The sequence below is a fragment of the Arachis hypogaea genome, chromosome 5 (assembly GCF_003086295.3).
Source record: "Arachis hypogaea cultivar Tifrunner chromosome 5, arahy.Tifrunner.gnm2.J5K5, whole genome shotgun sequence".
Taxonomy (NCBI): Eukaryota; Viridiplantae; Streptophyta; class Magnoliopsida; order Fabales; family Fabaceae; genus Arachis; species Arachis hypogaea.
The window spans coordinates 102,719,135-102,738,321 of NC_092040.1; the positions used below are offsets into that span (position 1 = coordinate 102,719,135).

Here is a 19,187-nt window from a genome sequence, read left to right on the forward strand (position 1 = left end):
CAAAGTGTTCTTGAAATCACCATCTCAGAAGAACATTCAAGAAGTTTAAGATGTACTAAAAAGAAGTCAAGCCATGCAAGAAAGGATCTTAAACCAAGATAGCTCAAACAAGATCCACTAGGCATGAGACATCAAACAAGCTTTCAATTGATTCAAAAGAATACAAAAGTCATAGAAAAAGACAACTCAACCATTAGTAATTTCTCAACGATAAATCTTTGACTAAAAACTCTTGTAGAGATAATGAGAGAATAAACGATGCACTAATTTGAAACGAATCAAACTGACTCACATGCATAAGGATGAGATTCACAAGAGAGGACAAACCAAGATCAATGGTAATGTTCACAAAATGTAAAAGTTTAGTTAAAAACAAGGTCAAGTATGACACTCATAGAGATGGAAGGTTTAATAGAGAATTTAGTCCGTTCATAGGAAGAAAGCTATGAGTCCAACACTTTCAAAAGAACAACAATGGCATAAACCATATAGCATGCTAAATCAAACTCAATTCAAAATAAGTTAAGTAAAGCTTATCAAACGAAACTCAACCGGGATAAAAATGAAAAATTCTTTCTTTCCAAAATTTTGAAAAATATCCAAATACATAATCAAATGAAAATGTGCATTGGAACTATAGTAAAATTATTAGAAAGTCAATTTGTATTTAAAGAAAGTGCAGTTCCATAACACAGTAAAAGCACAAACGAGGTATTAGAAATAGATAGTTGTTAAACTGTATAGGAAATCTTCAAAGTTGCACCTATAGAAAAGTATATATCTTTTAAACAGTAATTTTTATAAAAATCTCAAAAGTGGCTGTAATCACTGTTAAACAAGAGGAAAATTGAATCAACAATTTCTCTATTAATGGACTCAGAATCCGGAGTTAAAATGCACAGCGTAGAAGGACAAGTTCAAAGTTATATCAAAGGATACATGAATGAAGAAGAACTCAATCAGAGAAAGGTAGATACAACAAGGATTTCAACCAAGCATATGCAATTAAGATCAAACAAGAATGCATATGAATAGAGAAACAGAGTGGAAACATCAAATTACTTTTCAAGAGGAGTAGCAAACAAGAACTTCAAGTTAGGATATGAAAGAACAGGTCGACTCGAACAAAATCCAAAATACACAACTGAATAGCCTCGAGAAATAGTTTCTAACGTTCCCAAAACCCGCGATTCGCTTTACTCGAAACTCGTATATCGCCTATGATAACCCATCAGTGCTCTCATGTACATAATTCACTAGTATTAAACCGACCAAACTTAATATCAGAAATTATGCAATGCAAGACTAACAGCGTCAATCAATAGACCGTCATGTGCATAAAGTTCTAATTCTCGTCATTCGTCAAGACCTAATACATGACAAACGTTCAGAGTATGCAATTGAAGCATAGTCGGTCCATTCCTCAGGCTCTATAGGAAGGACTGCTCTGATACCATAATGTAACACCCTAACTACCAAAGCTCACGCTTCCGACTGCGCAACTCTGATAGCTCAGACATTACGACGACACTTATACTATTTAATACTAAAATATGAGCCTGTTTAAAACTTTAAAAACGCAATACCGCTCCCAAAATACTTTCGTTCGACAACGTACATCCATAGATACCATATAACTTACAAAAAAACTCATAAAAGATACATCCATATAGATACATATATTTATAAATAATATCACAAGCAGTATCCAATACAATTCCTATCCCTCTTACAGAATATCTCAAGATAAAGGCGAGGGTACGATAAATAATAATCTAAAGCAATGCAGAACATCTCAAAAACAATTAAATAAACTCTTCGTGACTTCTGCGCCCACATCCTGAAAGGGGAAAAATGTAGGGGTGAGAACATCATCCTCGAAAGGGTTCTCAGTAGAGGGTTTTTGGGAATTACTGTAATAGGATACATGAAGATAAATCGTACCAGTGATTAATAACCGTCTTATGCCTCTTTTCAAAAACAACAGTTTACAATAAAAGTAAAGTTGGAAATCTTTTCTGAAAGAGAAACCGTTCAATCCTTAAATCATCAAAAGCCTTTCAAAAAGGTTTATCTATACTGAATCAAAATAGCCTTTCATAGTTTTCCAAACCAGAAACATAAAACCGGAATCAACCATCGGTCCATTTCAAGTCAACCACGGTCCTAGGCCCAAACAATCCAATCCAACAACCAATCGCCACAAACCAACAGAGTCCCAGTTGCAAACCCATATAGAAAGTTCAAGCACAAACAAACAGTTACAGCAAATAGAACAAGTAGCAGGTAATCACAAGTAATCACATAGGCAAACCAAGTACAATATGCACACCCAAACAATGTCACATAGATGCATATGATGCATGCCTGTCCCTAGTGGCTGATGATATCATCTGTCGGTTATAGAGCCAACCCGACAAGTCCTGGTAGCTAACCATTGGATTGTCCCTCTGTCGCGCATCCCCAACTCGAGTTATACTCATCATAAACTTGATCATAATCATGATCCATATCCATTACCCTCACTGGTGAATATTTACGGGGGCAAGCTCATCCGGGACTTTCACAGTGCCCGGCCACACTTACGACATAGGGTCAAAAGAGCTTCGAGTCTCAACCTGGAGCACGTGGTGGCTAGACACTGCTTCTTCCCAGGGAAACTCTTATCTCCAATAGTGGAAGTGCAACATTCACATTTATCAATGACTCAGCATATACATGCATTCAATCTCATCCATGGATCAACATCCATCTCAGCCATCCGGCTCATGGTTCAGTCCAGAACCAGCCAATATTTATATCATACACAGCCATTCCGGCTCACGGTTCAATCCAGAACCAACCAATATTTATAATCATACACAGCCATTCCGGCTCACAACAAAACAGCACTTCCACATTGAACATCATCAATTCATAAAATCGTCATTTAAGCCATAAATCACTTTTCCCAAATAGTTTCACTTTGAAATCAAGTTTCAACTCTTTTCAGCCTTGGCTTTAGAAATCTCGTTTCTCAAATCATCTCAGGCTCATAAGCCACTTTTAGTGTAAGTTCCCCTTTTAAAAACAATGTCACTCTCGGCATCCTCTTTCTACAACTTCCATAACCATGGCAAGTTAAAGATTCATTTTGAAACATTCAAAATCATCCATCTAACAAGGGGATTTAATAACAAAAGTTTCTCGACAGAGTCTCAAGTCTTTAGGGGAGAATAACATAACTCATTCCGCCAAATTCATTTAAGATCATTAAAACATTGGCTTTCCGAATTGAGTAATAAAATAGGATCTAAGCCAATCCGAGTCATGTAATCAATTACTCTTTTCAAAGCCATTTCCTTTACTTAAACAAAACTAGCTTCAATTCCATAATTAAATTTGAAGCGTTTCAAACTGCTAGAGTTCAAAGGGTACTCTGAATCTTATTCAAAACGTCAAAATAATGAGGTTCATCAATCAAAATCCAATTCCTTTTAAAATCACGAAAACTCTTCCAATGGACACTCTTTATGTTTAATAGAGAAAAACATAAACCCGTTTTACCTTTTAAAACAGCCCCAAGGCAAAATTCTCTTCCGAATAACTTGTACCCAAAAACATACTATTCTTCTTGGAAAACAAGGAGAAATCATGATTCTCTTTTTTCAAAAATTCTTTCAAAGCATAGCTTCATCGCTTTCATAATCGTTCTAAGCAAAGATAATAAGAGAAGTCCTAAATTCACAATCCTCCGAGTAAATAGGAAAGGCATTAAACTCAAAATTTCCCAAATAACATTTCAAATAAAGCCTCGGATTTTATAGAAATTTCGGCAGTATCTCCCCTAAAACTTGGACATTGCCACCCGGTTCGGGTCCCAACTAAACCATTCCTCAATCCCTTTCAATAGTCCAGAATCCAAGGTGTGGGTCAACGGCGGGGCGCGATGGCGTCGAAGGCGCGACGGCCCCCAAGCCCGCGTCAACCAGCACTCGCAGACCACTCCCCTCCTCAGTTCTACTCTCCTAGGCGGCGGCATAGACGGTGCGGTGGAAGCGGACTAAACGGAGGCAACAACATGGTTCACCTCCTCTTCGGATCACAGCTCTGCCTCCTCTTTCCTGGTTCCATTTTCTTCTACATCCCTTTCCCCCTTTACTGCTATGACCGTTGGGGTGAGAGGGGCAACAGCTGCTGCTGCTGTAACATTAGGGACTTAGGTGTGGGTGAAACGGGTCGGATTAGGGTTTTTAGGGTTAGGGTTTCATTTTTGAAAATTAGGGTTAGGGGTAATTCAGTAATTTCGAATAAAATCGGGAATAATATAATAATTGAAACCCAAATTAAATCCAACACTAGATGTATATAGAAAATACTATTTGCTCATCAATTTTTACAAATTACTTTCAATAAAATGCCCAAATCAAATAATTAGAAATAATATACTTAATTTCTTCATTTTTCCAAAATAGCAATAGTAATATTTAAAATATTACTTACCTAATCCAAATCATATAAAATCCTTATTATTTCATAACTATCAACTTTATAATTCAAATATAGAAAATAATCCAATAATTGTAAAATTGGATAATAATTATAACTTGTCTCAAATCCAATAAATCAAAACTTGCCTTAATTTTTTTTAATAAAATAATTTCTGAAATTAAGACTATAAATAACTATATGATTTGAGACTTGATCATAAAAAGACTTTTCAAAGGTTCTGGATCTTACACATTGTCATGAGTGGAGTTAGAATAAAGAATTATAAGTGAAACAATGTTGTACAGATTGAAATTGCATTTATTCTTGTAGAATATTTTTTAATGCCAATACAATTTCTTTTGGCACAGACAATATTAAAGATCTCTAGTATGAATTTTCCTTTATACTTGGATTTCAGTTTGTCTCTTTGAAATAATTGCGAGACACTTCATTTAATATTTTGTCAGCTTATTTGGTTTCTAGTTGAATCCACCATTCGATTATAAGCTTCAGATTCAGTTTTAGATGGAAGTGAATAATAGGTACTTTCACAAAAATCACTCTTCAGATTAGACCAATAAACATAAAATGAATTGATCTCAAACAAGATAGAATATGGTTGATGCTGCTATAAACTTTGAGGAATCAATCTTAGCATCATAATGAAATCAGGATGATAGTCTTAAGTATTGCAGAGATCCAAATTTGCTGAAATAATGACGGTGTTGAAGGCATTGCAGAAGCAGATCGGTGGTTCTCAAGTGTCGAGAACCAGAGACCTGGTAGGAGATTTGGTTGTGCATTGTGATTATGAATAGAATATCTATCAATAACCAAGGCAAAAGACCATTGGAGTTACCAACAACTATGAACGCATTGTTGACGTTAAAAAGATATGAATTTCAAAATTAATCATTAACTAGTATTTTTGTCCCACTTGAAACTATGTCGATTTTGTCTTAATTTATAGATTATAACAAAAAAATTAATATTTAATGAATCAAATTATTTTTACAAAAAAGATCATATGAAAAAAAAAGTCCTTATTAGTTAAATTATATGTAATAAATATTTAAAGAAATAGAAGTGAAAATATAAATTAAAAAAATAAACGGTATAAATTTAAAACTAAATAAAAAAATATGCCTACAATAATAAAATATTTATGTAAATAATATTACAGAATTATTTTTAATTATAAATTTAATATATATTTTATAATTTTGTGAATCTATTTGAATTATGTTATTTTATTAATTTTAGTTCTTGTAGAATAGAAATATAAAAAGAGATAGAGAATAAGAGAAAAAGATAAAGAAAAAAGAAAGAGTGAGTTTGTTAATTTTGAAGGGAAAAATTTTATTATAATTGTAATGAAAAAATACCGCGTGATACATTTTAGTTTATCAAATTAGTAATATCAAATATAAATTATAAATTATATATAGAGTGGAAAGGGTAGAGAGAAATAGAGAAGGAGAGAGATGTAGATAAGACTATGGAGGAAGGGAATTTATTAATTTTGGAGAAAATATTTCATCTTAATTTTAATGAAAGAGTATCATGTGACATTTTGATTGTTAAATTAGTAATATAATATAGTTATATTTCAATTTCAATATTTCAATTTTAATTTCAGTTTTAATTTTAATTACAATTAGAGAATATAATATTATACATTTTTGTTGTTAAATTTATAATTAGTTATTGATAATGATATATAAAAGAGATAGAACTGATATAAGAATAAGAGAAATAGAGTGGGTGAAAGAATGAGAGAGATAGAGAAAGAGAGAGAAAGGACGGAGAAGAGAACTCTTTAATTTTGGAAGAAAAATTTTGATCTCAATTATAATAAGAAAGGGACATGTGACACATTTTGGTTGTAAAATTAGTAATATATAATGACTAATAAAATAATAGATATTTTTTAACTATTGTTAATGATTTTAGTCACTTTACATGGGTTATTTTATTAAAATACAACAACAACAACAACAACAAAGCCTTGTAGTACAAGGCTTTGTTGTTGTTGTTGTTGTTGTTGTTGTTGTATTTTATTAAAATAAAAAAGAGAAGTGCAAAATTATGTAAATAATTTTATTAATTTAGTTGAAACACAATTCAACTTTAAAGTAAAAAATAACCATTCCGATAATAGACCAAAATTCATTTTACATTATTTTTATGCTTTGAAGGACATTATTCATCAACGAAGTTGTGTTGAAACCTTTCGACAAAATGAAAAGATGGAACACAAGCATCAACATATTTTAAATATAGTTCATGCTCTTATACTTCAATTTAATTTACCATTATCTTTTTGGTCTTATGTCGTTAATCATGCTGTTTATTTACTTAATAGATTTTATCATCTGCAAATTAATTCTAAAATGGCATTTGATGTTTTTTTAATCATTCACCAAATTATCACGACCTTAAAATTTTTGAATGCTTATGTTTTGTTTCTACCCTAATGACAAATAGATCAAAATTTGATCTAAGAGTCCAAAAAGTTGTGTTTATTAGTTTTTAATATGATTTTAAACGATATATTATTTATGTTTTAGAAGTTAAAAGAATTAAGATTTTCAAAAATATAATTTTTTATAAAATGATCTTATTCTTAGTCATAAAACATGTCCAATTTTATACACCCACCCCAACATCATCAAACATACCTCAAACAAAATTTAATTAGTTTTTCTTTTGGGTTAGAACCTATTCCTATTGACCCACACCTCATTTCCACTGACCTATCCATTATGATATTTCATCTTCACCTACACCATTAACATCTCCCTTTTTTTTTAGTCTCCATCAAAGTCTCACCAAACTAAGACACATCTCAATTCTCTATATCCAACACAATATCATCATCTCCTTTCAGATCCTTTTCTCTATCAGGCGCATCATCACCGTCTCCTTCGTTAGAGAAGCTCCTTTTTTCTCACAGCCACCGAGCTCGCCGACCACCAACTTACCTTTCCGATTATATTTGTAATTTTCTCTCACATGCACAAATTTCTCTTCCTCAATGTGTCTTTATCTAATCTGAAGTAGAGTCAAAGTCTTTCAAGAACGCTGACAATCATTCCAGTTGGCGTAGTGCTATGAAAAATGAACTAAATGCTCTTGAGTTGAATGAAATTTGATATCTTATTGATTGTCCTGCAAGTATCAAGTCGATTGACTGTAAGTGAGTTTACCAAATCAAACTTAAGTCAGATGGTTCCATTGATAGATATAAAACACGTCTTGTGGCTAAAGAATTCACTCAGACTGAAGGTGTTGATTTTTTAGAGATATTTTCTCCTATTGTCAAGGCTGCTACTATTAAATTAGTCCTAGCTTTGGCATTCATGAAACATTGGTCTATACACCAACTAGATGTCAATAATACTTTCTTGCACGGTAACTTCTCGGAAGACGTTTATATATCTCTGCCCCTTGAAATTGTGCCAACTCTCCTGAATCAATGTTATAAATTGTTGAAATCTCTATACGGTTTACGATAATCTAGTCGCATGTGGTATGAAAAACTCTCCCGTCTTTTACTATCTTATGGATACCAACAGACTATTTCTGATTATAGTTTGTTTGTTAAATTTATTGGTGCTAAAATCTCTATTCTTCTAGTTTACGTTGATGATATTATTATAATTGGGAATTCTATTTCTAAATCTGCTGCTATTAAAATAATTTTGAACCAGCATTTCAAAATTAAAGATTTGGATTCTTTGAAATATTTTTTGGGTATTGAAGTTGTTCAAGCAGAAAAAAAAATTCTCTCTCAAAAATTTTTTTGTCATGATATTTTAGAAGACTCTGATTTGTTAGGCATCAAACCAGCTTCAATTCCTATGGATAGTGCTACAAAACTTCATCAGGACGACAATCCCCTTCTCTCGAATCCCTTTGTCTATCGACGTTTGGTTGGTCGCCTCATATATCTTACCACCACGAGACTAGACATCTTATATGCAACACAACAATTAAGTCAATTTATGGCGTTTCCTACTCAGTCTCATCTTCAAGCCGCAAAGCGAGTATTGAGTTACTTTAAGGGTAGCCGCGGAAAAGGAATTTTTCTCCCTAGAAGTTCAAAAATTTAGATTCTCAGCTTTAGTGACTCTGATTGGGCTGGATGTCCTAACACTCTGTGATCTTTAACAAGCTATTGTTTCTTCTTGGGTAGCTCTTTAGTCTCTTGGAAGACCAAGAAATAAATCACCATTGTCCGGTCATCCACTGAAGTAGAATATCATGCACTTGCCAACACAACTTGTGAACTTCAATGGATACTCAATGTGTTATCATTTTTACGCATCTCTCCAATCCGACCACTAGTTTTATATTGTGATATGATACGGGATTTTTACAATCTCGCATAAGTACCGGTAAATGTATCGGATCGTACCAAGTAATAAACTCAAGGTGAATTAGTGTCAATCCCACAAGCATTAAGGAATTAAGCAAGCAATGGTTGATTGAGTATTCTAGTCAGGCAATTCGTAGTTTGATTAGGAGCAATTAACAATAGAAACATGAAATGTAAATGACTTAAACAATAAGTAAATGGAAGTAATAAATGACTTGAAAATAAAGAACATAAGTATAAATTACTGGGAATTTAAATTGCTAGAATGTAAACACTGTGAAAGTAAATTGCAAAAAAAATAAATTGCAAGAATGTAAAGGAAGCCATGAAAATGAGAATTAATTGAAAGCAATTAATAAAGAAAGGGAATAATAGAATAAGAGAAGATCATTGGGGTACAGAGATATTGAATTCTCTTGATCCAATAATTTTTCATCTCATCTTCAATCATGTAATCATTGATCTCTTAGCAAATCATAAGTGATTAAATTTCAATGACTTGGTAATTTAATATCTCTTAACTTGATCAATTGCCAATGTCTTGATCTAATTGCTCATGAGAAGAGATGAAAATTGGTCTCTGATTTAAAGCCACACAATTTCATAAATCAAGTCATGCGTTGATTATATGTCACATATTAATCTCAAACCCAAATTCACAAGAATTGGGAGAAAGATCTTCAAGCTCAATTTTATGATCACTCTTTCAAGTTTTCATAGAATTCAAGTGAGATTCAAATTATCTTTCAATAGATTTGAATTCTTTAAGTGAAGAACGAAGATGAATTGAAGATAAAAAGTAAATCACAATGATCCATTAAATTTAATAGAGCTCTTTTCTCCCATGAAAAAGAAATCAGCCACTCATGACTTACAAAATATAAAAGATAAGAAAATGGAGAAGAGTGGAGCAGGAGAAGTCTGAATCTTCCCTCCAAATGTCTCCTTCATTCTCTATTTATAACCTATCTAAATTACAAATTCAAATAAAATTCAAATTACATTAAATTCAAATTGAAATCGAATTTTTGGGCTTAATCTGCTCTTTTGATCCTTGGAGAATTCGAGAAATGAATGAGAAAATTGAAGCCTGGAAGTTGAGGTTGAATGACACATTTTTTCTTCTTAAAGACTAGCCTAAATTGGCCTCTGATGTACCACTATTTTGTAGTACATCTTGTGCTTAATTGAGTGAATTTTATCCACTATTCTCACATTTATTCATGTAAATTGCATGTTTTATATTTTCCTTCCTGATTTTGTGCTATGATTGAAAAAATATTTTTTGTCTTAATTTAGCTAATTTCAATCCTCTCTTATTACCATTCGATGTCATGATATGTGTGTTAAGTGTTTTCAGATATTACAGGGCAGGAATAGCTTAGAGGATGGAAAAGAAGCATGCGAAAATGGAAGGAATACAAGAAGTTGAAGGAACTGCAAAGCTGCAGCCCTGACCTCTTTGCACTCAATCGATCATAACTTGAGTTACAAAGATCCAAATGAGGCGATTTCAGTTGCATTGGAAAGCTAACATCCGGGGGCTTCGCAACAATATATAATTTGCCATAGTTGCTTGGCTGTTGGGTGACACGTACGCGTGGATAGTGCGGCAGACAAACGACACGTACGCATGGGCATTGCGTACGCGTGATAGAGCCGCGTGATGGACGTATTAGTAATCGCTGGGGTAATTTCTGGGCTGTTTTTAACCCAGTTCTCAGCCCAGAAAACATAGATTAGAGGCTGCAGAGTGGAGGAATCAGGAGATCACACTTCTCATTATTCACAATTTAGGTTTTAGATGTAGTTTTCTAGAGAGAGAGGCTCTCTTCTCTCTCTAGGTTTTTGGATTTACGATTTCTCTTCATTTTAGGTTTATTTCTTCCCAATTCCAGGTTCAATGTTCCTTTAATTTAGTTTCTCTTCTACTTTTATTTATTCTATTACTTTAATTTATGAATTCTCATGTTAGATTTGATTTCACTTATTAATGCAATTTGAGGTATTTCATGTTTATTGTTTGTTTTTCCATTTGTTGTTATTGAATCTCTTGGCTTTGGTTGAGTAATTAGTGACACTTGAGTTATCAAACTCCTTTGTTGATGGATAATTGTTATGTTTGCTAGTTTATTTGAATTTCACTAACTCTAGTCTTTCCATAGGAGTTGACTAGGACCTGAAAAATTAAATTGATTTATCTACTTGACATACATTCATAGTTAGAGGTTGACCAAGTGGGAGCAATGAACAATTCTCATCACAATTGATAAGGATAACTAGGATAGGACATCCAATTCTCATACCTTGCCAAGAGCTTTTCTAGTTATTAGTTTATTCCTTTTGCCATTTACTATTCTTGCTTCTTATCTTAAAAATCCCAAAATATACCTTTACATAACCAATAACAAGAACACTTCCTTGCAATTCCTTGAGAGACGACCCGAAGTTTAAATACTTCTGTTATCAATTTTATTAGGGGTTTGTTACTTGTGACAACCAAACTTTTGTATGAAAGGATTATTGTTGGTTTAGAAGCTATACTTTAGACGAGCTTTTATTTGTGCATTCTAGACCCATCAAAAGTCCGTTCGTCAGCCTCTATTACTTGCTGTGGCACGCCAAGTGGTTAACGTGGGACGCCTACAACATTAATTCAATTCATGGCTCAAATTATACTTCTATTTTATTTCAGCATGGGATATCACAAAACTAGTATGGGATGCAAAACGGGAGTCATGCGTACGCATGACATTGTTAAAATCACCATTTGTGCGTATGTATGGGGTATGCATACGCATGAGCTCACTTAATTTAACGATTGTGCGTACGCAGAAGGCATGCGTATGCATAGATGCCATTGGACGCCAACATCTTCACGTTGAATGGCACAGCTTCCAAGCCCAAATGTATTGCTTTTGGCATTTGGAAAAAGTGTGTCCTTGACTTTCAAAGCGTGTCCTTTATTCCAAAGCGTGTCGTTAACTTCTTCCTTTGTTCTTTTGATTTTTATTTCATTTCCTACATTTATAAAAGTATAAAACAACTCCAAAGAGCATTGATCAAAGCACCAAAAATTTCAATTAAAGTAAGAAAAATATCTAACTTGAATTTATGAAAAGAAATACCAAGAATATAGATTAAAAGTATGAAATTCCTAACAAAAATACTAAGTTACTACCACACTATTTAAAAAAATAACAACTAAAAATTATTAAAGATGTGCATGCATCATGATAATTAGAGTGCCCTTCATATTGTTGTTATCCGATTTTTCATGAATGGATCAAATATTTGGAGGTTGATTGTTATTTGGTCCGACAAAAAATTCAAGTTAGAGTGATAAAACTTCTCCACATTTTTTCTTCTGGATAGCTAGCTGACATCTTCACCGAATCTTTGTTTCTTCAATCTTTTCATCTTAATCTCATAAATTCGGTATTTTTGATATTTTTCATCTTCCAACTTACAGGGACGTATTAAACCACTTTTTCATATTAGCCTATAATAATAACAAAGAAGTTTCACACGAGTTTATAAATTCAACCCAATAAAATACATAAATTTAGTCATAATTTTAGCTTTTATTATTTTATTTACTATTATCATATCCTTATTTGTTTTTTATCTTTCATAGACAATAATAAATATATATTTAAATTTATTTTTATAATTTTTTAATAAAAAAAACACAAAATACAATATTTTTTATATTTATTTTTTTTATTCTTTCAGTGTTTTATTACAAAATAGCAAAAGATTAACAAACTAACTCATATATATATATATAGTATATTCCCTCACAAATTCAATGTACGTTTCTGAATTTGTTCATCAGATTCATGGGATAATAGTGGCATAAGCTAGTGAATACTATTTTATCCCAAATTACTAAATTTCAAAACTGAATTGGGGGAGGATCAAACAAATAGCCTTGCTTAATCCCATGATTCCTCCATCAAGCCAACATGGGAGCTTTATTTTGATTATTTAATTATTATATATAGTATTTAGAAGCTTTAGATAAATTATATTTACATATTTATTTAATTTTATTGTTTTAGAATCTATTATATATATATAATAGAGATATCAAACTGATTTAGTTATTTTCTAAAATACCCTTTGTATATAATTTATAAATAAAAAATTTATTTGGCATTTAAATTCAAGATTTTTTAAAATAATTGTAAATATCTAATTCATACAAAATAAATCAATAGACATATTGCTTTTTTTTGTTTATGGTATTATATATTTTAACATGCCAAAGATTATTTTATCGCAGTCGAACTTCATTTAAAAGTCTTTCTCTGGCAGTGGCGGAGTTATGTTAATGAAAATGGGGGCAATGATCCCCTAAATTAATAATTAAAGAGTGCTAGGAGGTTAGTCAGTTTTGTAATTTATAATTATTAATTAGTTATTATTAGTATTTTTAATAATATAAAATTATATTTAATGATGTGTAATTACTCACTTTTTTTGTGCTGGTCAAATTTTAATAAAGAAAAGTGTGGACTCTTAAACTTTCTCTTAATCTTAATAATTTGTACATACTAATGCATGCATAAGATAAAATTTAAATTCCTGACACTTATTTAAGTAAATAACTGAACTAATCACATGACCAACCCAAATTAATTAATATGACTAAGTGAACTGATCAATATCTATTTATACTAATTATATATGAATATTTAATTATGACTAAGTCTACCGATTCATATTATTGTTCCACTTTGAGCAGAGCTTTCTTGATGCACAAACCCATTGAAAATAAGAGCTCCTTACTCGGTTATAAAAAGTCAACGTTTCTTCTATATGCTTTGTAACATTATTACGAGGAAATCTCCTAGAAAAATCTCAAGAAATTACACACCATATTAAACACATACAATCATAAGCAAAGGAGGTACCCTCTACAAATATATATCCACTAAAATATTACACCAGATTCATCATTAATTATCAACATTGTTATTAGCTATCACAAATCACCATCATCAACATGTGTTTGAGATCATTCAGGTGCAGTTTTTGCTGCATCTTCGTCACACTCTACACCTTATTCCTGTGCTTCATTCTATCCATATTCCTATTTTGGATAATCATATCTCCATCAAGTGTCAAATTCCAAGTAACCAATGCTTCCCTCACTCAATTCAATCTCACCAACAACAACACCACATTGAACTACAAATTCAAAGTCAACATCACAGCAAGAAACCCTAACAACAACGTGGTGGTGTACTATAGGAGGATCACCGCATACGCGTGGTACAAAGACAGGAATTTCGCTGCCGTCAACTTGGCGCCATTTGATCAAGGTCACAAGAACACGACCCTCCTTCAAGAAGCCGTGTTCGAAGGACAAAGCTCGATTCGACTCGGGCCAAAGCAAATTGCTGAGTACAACATGGAGAGGAGTGTGGGCATTTTCAATGACTTGGCCGTCGATTTGGATGTTAGAATAAGGGCTAAGTTTGGAAGGTTCAAGAGCAGCCGATTCAATCCGCCGGTTGTTCAGTGTCGCCGGCTCAGGGTTCCTTTGATTTCGAATGGTAAACCGCCGGCGGCAACTTTTAGTGTTACAAGGTGCAGAAGTAGTAATTTCTTTCAAGATCGTGATGCCGAAGCCGGATAACCCTTAGAAATATAAATATAAGCCTTGACTCCTGAGTATTTGAATTTGCAATTATATACATATATATAGCATAAATAAATATAAGTATATACTTAAAATACCAATAGAAATCCTTTTTTTACACGTATTACTTTGATTTTCTCATCGAGTTGTATTCTATTTAATTTCATTCATTCATTTTATTACGTGAAATTTGTTGTCGAGTTCTTCTAATTTGTGTGTTCCACTATTATTGCTATATAGAAAATGAAATTTACCCTTTTTTTTACATGTCTTTTGTATATTGTTTTTGTTTTATAATTTAAAAGGCAAAGTTTTTATTTTTTCGCTTCTTATTTTTAATATAAAAAATAAGAAGTATCTAAGAATGTAAATATATTCATTGTACTATATTTGCGATGGTAACATATATGTAATTATACTTTCATTAGCTAGACATTATTAGGATCATAAAAGAAATAAATTCTTTCAAATTTTTTTAAATTACGGTATTGTTTAAAACACAATAACTAAAGTTATTTTATTTAATTTAATTTCTATAAGTTTAAACATATAATATATATAATTATATACTTATTATATCTATAATATTATATAATTATTCTAGAATAATTATTGAATATTAAATAAAATAATTTTAAATTATTTGAACTATTTTTATCATCTTTCAAATATAATTATTTTACAAAAGAAGAAAAATATAATAGGATTGGAAATATAAAAAGAAAAAATTGATAAAATTGGGGGGGGAAAAAGGTATTTTATGCCTAAAATTTATGTCCCAATTTGAACAAAAGACGTTGAAAACATATATTGTGTTTTTGTTATCACCGTATTATTTAAAATTCATGACAATTCTTTTCATATCTCCTGTATACATAGACACTAATCAAAATATTTTAAACATAAAAGAGAAAATCTAAATATAATGACAACCAACTTAACGACAAAATAAATTAATCTAATATCAATTAACTCTAACTTAATCAATCCATGGTACTCTGAATAATATATAACATCATTTGATTCTAAATCTATGGAAATTTGGTTGGAAACTTGATTGAAACAAAATTTCACCTGACATTATTGTACAAATTAGACTGCTAAAAATGCAATTTTCTTTAGAATTTGACAGGTAACTTGACAGAGATAGAGGCACATTTTCTCATGACAACTAGAATTAGAGACCATGTTATCTATGTTATCTTTTGAATGGATAGACTCTTAAGTCTAAAGTGACGCGTACAATGGACTTGTTTAGTAAAACAACAGAAGACTACGAGGGACTTGGAAAGAGTGTAGTGAGATTCATAGATACACCTTCACACATACATGTAGTTCCTCGTAAAGAAATTAATACAGCATAAAAATAAAAAGAAATCAAAGGTGTCTCTGGTCTTTACCCTTTAACATGATCATGTCAAATTTTCTACTAGGATACATAGAAAAACTAATAATTGTTGCTTACGTAATACATACGAACGTTACATGGGAATCCCTTATATTTTGTGCTTTCCACTTTTTAGTTCTTCCATTAGTAGATGTGCCACTGATTTGTATCCCATTTCCCGAGCTTTATTTCAATCAATCAAAGATGAGAAGAAAGACAAACAAGAACAAAAACAAAGATATCATCAACAAAGGAACAGCAATTACAACATAAAGGTAGATTTAAAGATGAAGACAAACCTCTATATATTGCTAAACCGGTTGGAGCTATCTTCCGTTTCCTCAGGCAAATTGAGCTATATACAGTTATAAACCAATTATGGTTAAAAAGAAACAGCATCATTAATCGGATAAAAGAAAAATGTTACGTGACATTTGATGCGTGAGACACCATACCAACTTGCATATTGATTCAGCATTAGATGGAGTGTATATCTCATCTAATGTTGAACAATGTGAGTAGGCGAAATCCCCCTCATACCATATATACAAATAACAAAACTTGGATTAAAATATTCTCTTCCATTAGTTATACAAGCTATCTGCATTCTGCATGCATTCAGAAGCTCTACCTGTTGCATACCCAGAAAGGGTTTATTCCTTTTTCTTCTACGCAATGTGGGCACATCCAATCCTTGTTCTTTCTCACTTCCTCCATTTCTAATTCAGAAATATAGTGAACAGTTTCAGACTATCAACAAGAAAGCACTTCATATAAGTTAAAAGCCTATAATGTATCATTTCCTATACCTCCCGATTAAATAGCTTAACATTTAGCAAAGATAGTTCATATTATGACCAAATGATCCAAAAGTTCGATTGTCATTTCATAACATGATACAGGCATGAGACTTCAGAGAAGATGGTGGGTTAATAGTGAAAATGGTCCACAAAAGTCGTGCGTGAATCAATTCCATCCTCAAAAGATCAGACATTTCAAATTGATCTTTTGAAAGATATAATGGTAAGTTAGATTAGTCCTTCCGTTAGTTAGATAATGACATGTGGCATAAATCATTTTGTGACATATCATTGTCTATCTAACAGTAACAGAAAGACCGATTTAATTCACTGTTGTAACTTTCGAGAACCAATTTAAAGCGTCTGACTTTTGAAAACCAAATTGACGCACATGATCTTTTAGGAACCATTTTAAACATTAACCTTAAAGATGGTACATAACTACTAGAAGGAAGACCCTAAACTACAATATAGTATTTGAAGCGCAACTAAAAGAAATGCAACATTTCTATTAATGCACGTTTAATTCAAAAAGGCAGTTTTGCTGCCTTATTTTTAGATTAACAACTTGTAACTTACCTTCACCATATCGAACCTTGAGACATGCTCTGCAGAAAACACCATGGCTAGAGTGACAGACAGAACAATCAGTCTTCCCTGAAAGGGAGTACGTTACCAAATTGCTAAGTTAAAAGCATCGTAGAAGAAAAAAAATACAAATTAAAACACCATGCTAAATCTTACCTAGACATGGCTCATCCACATCAAAATTGCCACATCTTTGGCAATCTTCTTCACTGCAGAGTGTCTTTTGCCTGCATTTAAGTGATCATAGAAGATTCTAGAGAAATCAGCAGAAACAAGTAGCTAATGTTTTGTGATTAGGGTTATGCGTTATACATAGTTTGTTGAAAATCCCTAAATTTGATAATCAGAGAATAGTGGTCTGGAATTTGAATACCTGCAGAAATGGCAGCATATCCCCAAAGTGGGATTGTAGATACTGCCTCTGCCGTTCCGATTGCAGCGCCTCGGAGAAGCTTCTTCTAGAATCTGAAGCTGTTCAATACTTATTTTAACAAAAGGTGCATTCGCAGGCCTAAACTCCTCCCCCTCCTCTTCTTTCTCTTCCCGATCGATTTCAGTTTCCTCCTTCTCTGTCACAACTATAACAATTGAGTGATTGGAGAAAGAGTAAAGACAGATGCATCAAATAAAACTACCTTGTTTCGGGGAGGGTGGGAGGGTGTTAGTGCGATTGAGTCTTTGAGAGCGGCGCAATGGTGTGAGAGCGAAGAGCTTCTTTTGGTTGGGTTTCTTTGGTTTCGGTTTTGGAGAGTTGTGATGCTTTCTGAGCTCTGAAACGGTTTTGAGAAGCCCAAGAGACTCCAGGCGAGCTTGGTTCTCTAACATGCGAGCGTTTCGAACATTCTCGTACTCGCTTGCTCTTGCTGCCTTCTTCCCCATTATCAGTTTCACTATCACCCTTGCTTTCTTTCTCCCTTGCCCAACCTTACTTTTTCACTTTCACCCCACATTTCAAATCTTCTCTGCCATTTCTCCTTAGCGGGAAAATCACTGCTTTCTCACACCTCCCCCACTAATCGATTAATTTATTATCATTAATTTTTAATTAACATGTAATTTGGGGTTTTTTTATAAATTAAATAAATATAATAATTATTGAAATAAATAATTTAAAAAATATTTATCGAAATAAATAATTCTCTTTTCTCTCATTTATAGATAATTTTGTATATAAAAAAAATTAGCAATAATAAAAAATTAAAAATAATAAAAAATATTAATAATATCAATAATTTAAATTTTTAACATACAATTAGTACCTAAAAAAATTGGTGGAATAGATTAAAATGGAAAGATGTGAAGCGTGAAGTTGATGTACCATAAATAAAATATAAAAAAATAAGATAATCGTTTACCAATTGTTAAGTGAGGTTGATGGGATAGAGGAAAGAGAATTGAAACAGTTATCTCCCACTATCCCATCTTTCCACTATCCCCATCAATCTCTACTAACAATTGACAAAGGTTATCTCATCTTTTTGTATTTTATTTATCACTCATCAATTTCACACTCTTTAACTTTCAATTTTTAGAAGTTGGCATAATTACTGTATTTATTCTTATCATGAACTTTTCTTAAATAGGTATGAAATTTTTTATTTTTCAAACTTAAATCAATCCAATTGTATATTTGTATCATAATTTAATCTAAAACTTTTTTGTGCACTCTTTTTGAGTATTAACTGAGATATCTATTTTAATCTCTTCTACCAACTTTTTTATGTACTAATTACATGCTAAAAGTTTGGATTATAGATATTATTAATATTTTTTATTTTAAAACAAAAAATAAATACATGTATATACATGTGTCGCGTCCACCTGTCTTTTCTCATTTACCGTGACATGCAAAATTATCGTGTAAACGAGATTAAAAAAATATTTATTTTGATAAATATTTTTTTAATTATT

The 19,187-nt window shown here is 32.0% G+C and overlaps 2 protein-coding genes across 3 annotated transcripts; one reads left to right on the top strand and one right to left on the bottom strand.

Moving 5' to 3' along the window:
* The first annotated feature begins 13,653 nt into the window (after positions 1-13,653).
* Positions 13,654-14,764, top strand: LOC112802366 (NDR1/HIN1-like protein 10). The gene has a single exon (XM_025845551.3). It carries the CDS (start codon positions 13,863-13,865, stop codon positions 14,496-14,498), a length of 636 nt encoding a protein of 211 aa, XP_025701336.1. The 5' UTR covers positions 13,654-13,862; the 3' UTR covers positions 14,499-14,764.
* A 1,018-nt stretch (positions 14,765-15,782) lies between these two features.
* Positions 15,783-18,276, bottom strand: LOC112802367 (uncharacterized). 2 transcript variants are annotated; one of them, XM_025845553.2, is made up of 7 exons: positions 17,912-18,276; positions 17,650-17,845; positions 17,433-17,503; positions 17,268-17,345; positions 16,520-16,607; positions 16,188-16,243; positions 15,783-16,071 (listed from the first exon to the last, which is right to left on the bottom strand). In XM_025845553.2, exons 1-7 carry the CDS (start codon positions 18,153-18,155, stop codon positions 15,998-16,000), a joined length of 807 nt encoding a protein of 268 aa, XP_025701338.1. In that variant the 5' UTR covers positions 18,156-18,276; the 3' UTR covers positions 15,783-15,997. The 2 variants fall into 2 exon arrangements, with proteins under 2 accessions (XP_025701338.1, XP_025701337.1); XM_025845552.3 differs by having other exon boundaries at positions 17,650-17,854; positions 17,912-18,250.
* Positions 18,277-19,187: the final 911 nt, after the last annotated feature.

Coding starts and splice junctions, on each gene's coding strand:
- LOC112802366 (XM_025845551.3), top strand. CDS start 13,863: ATGTGTTTGAGATCATTCAGGTGCAGTTTTTGCTGCATCTTCGTCACA.
- LOC112802367 (XM_025845552.3), bottom strand. CDS start 18,155: ATGGGGAAGAAGGCAGCAAGAGCAAGCGAGTACGAGAATGTTCGAAAC. Junction 17,346..17,432: donor TGTGGATGAGCCATGTCTAG/GTAAGATTTAGC, acceptor ACTCCCTTTCAG/GGAAGACTGATTGTTCTGTC. Junction 16,072..16,187: donor CGGTTTAGCAATATATAGAG/GTTTGTCTTCAT, acceptor ATTGAAATAAAG/CTCGGGAAATGGGATACAAA.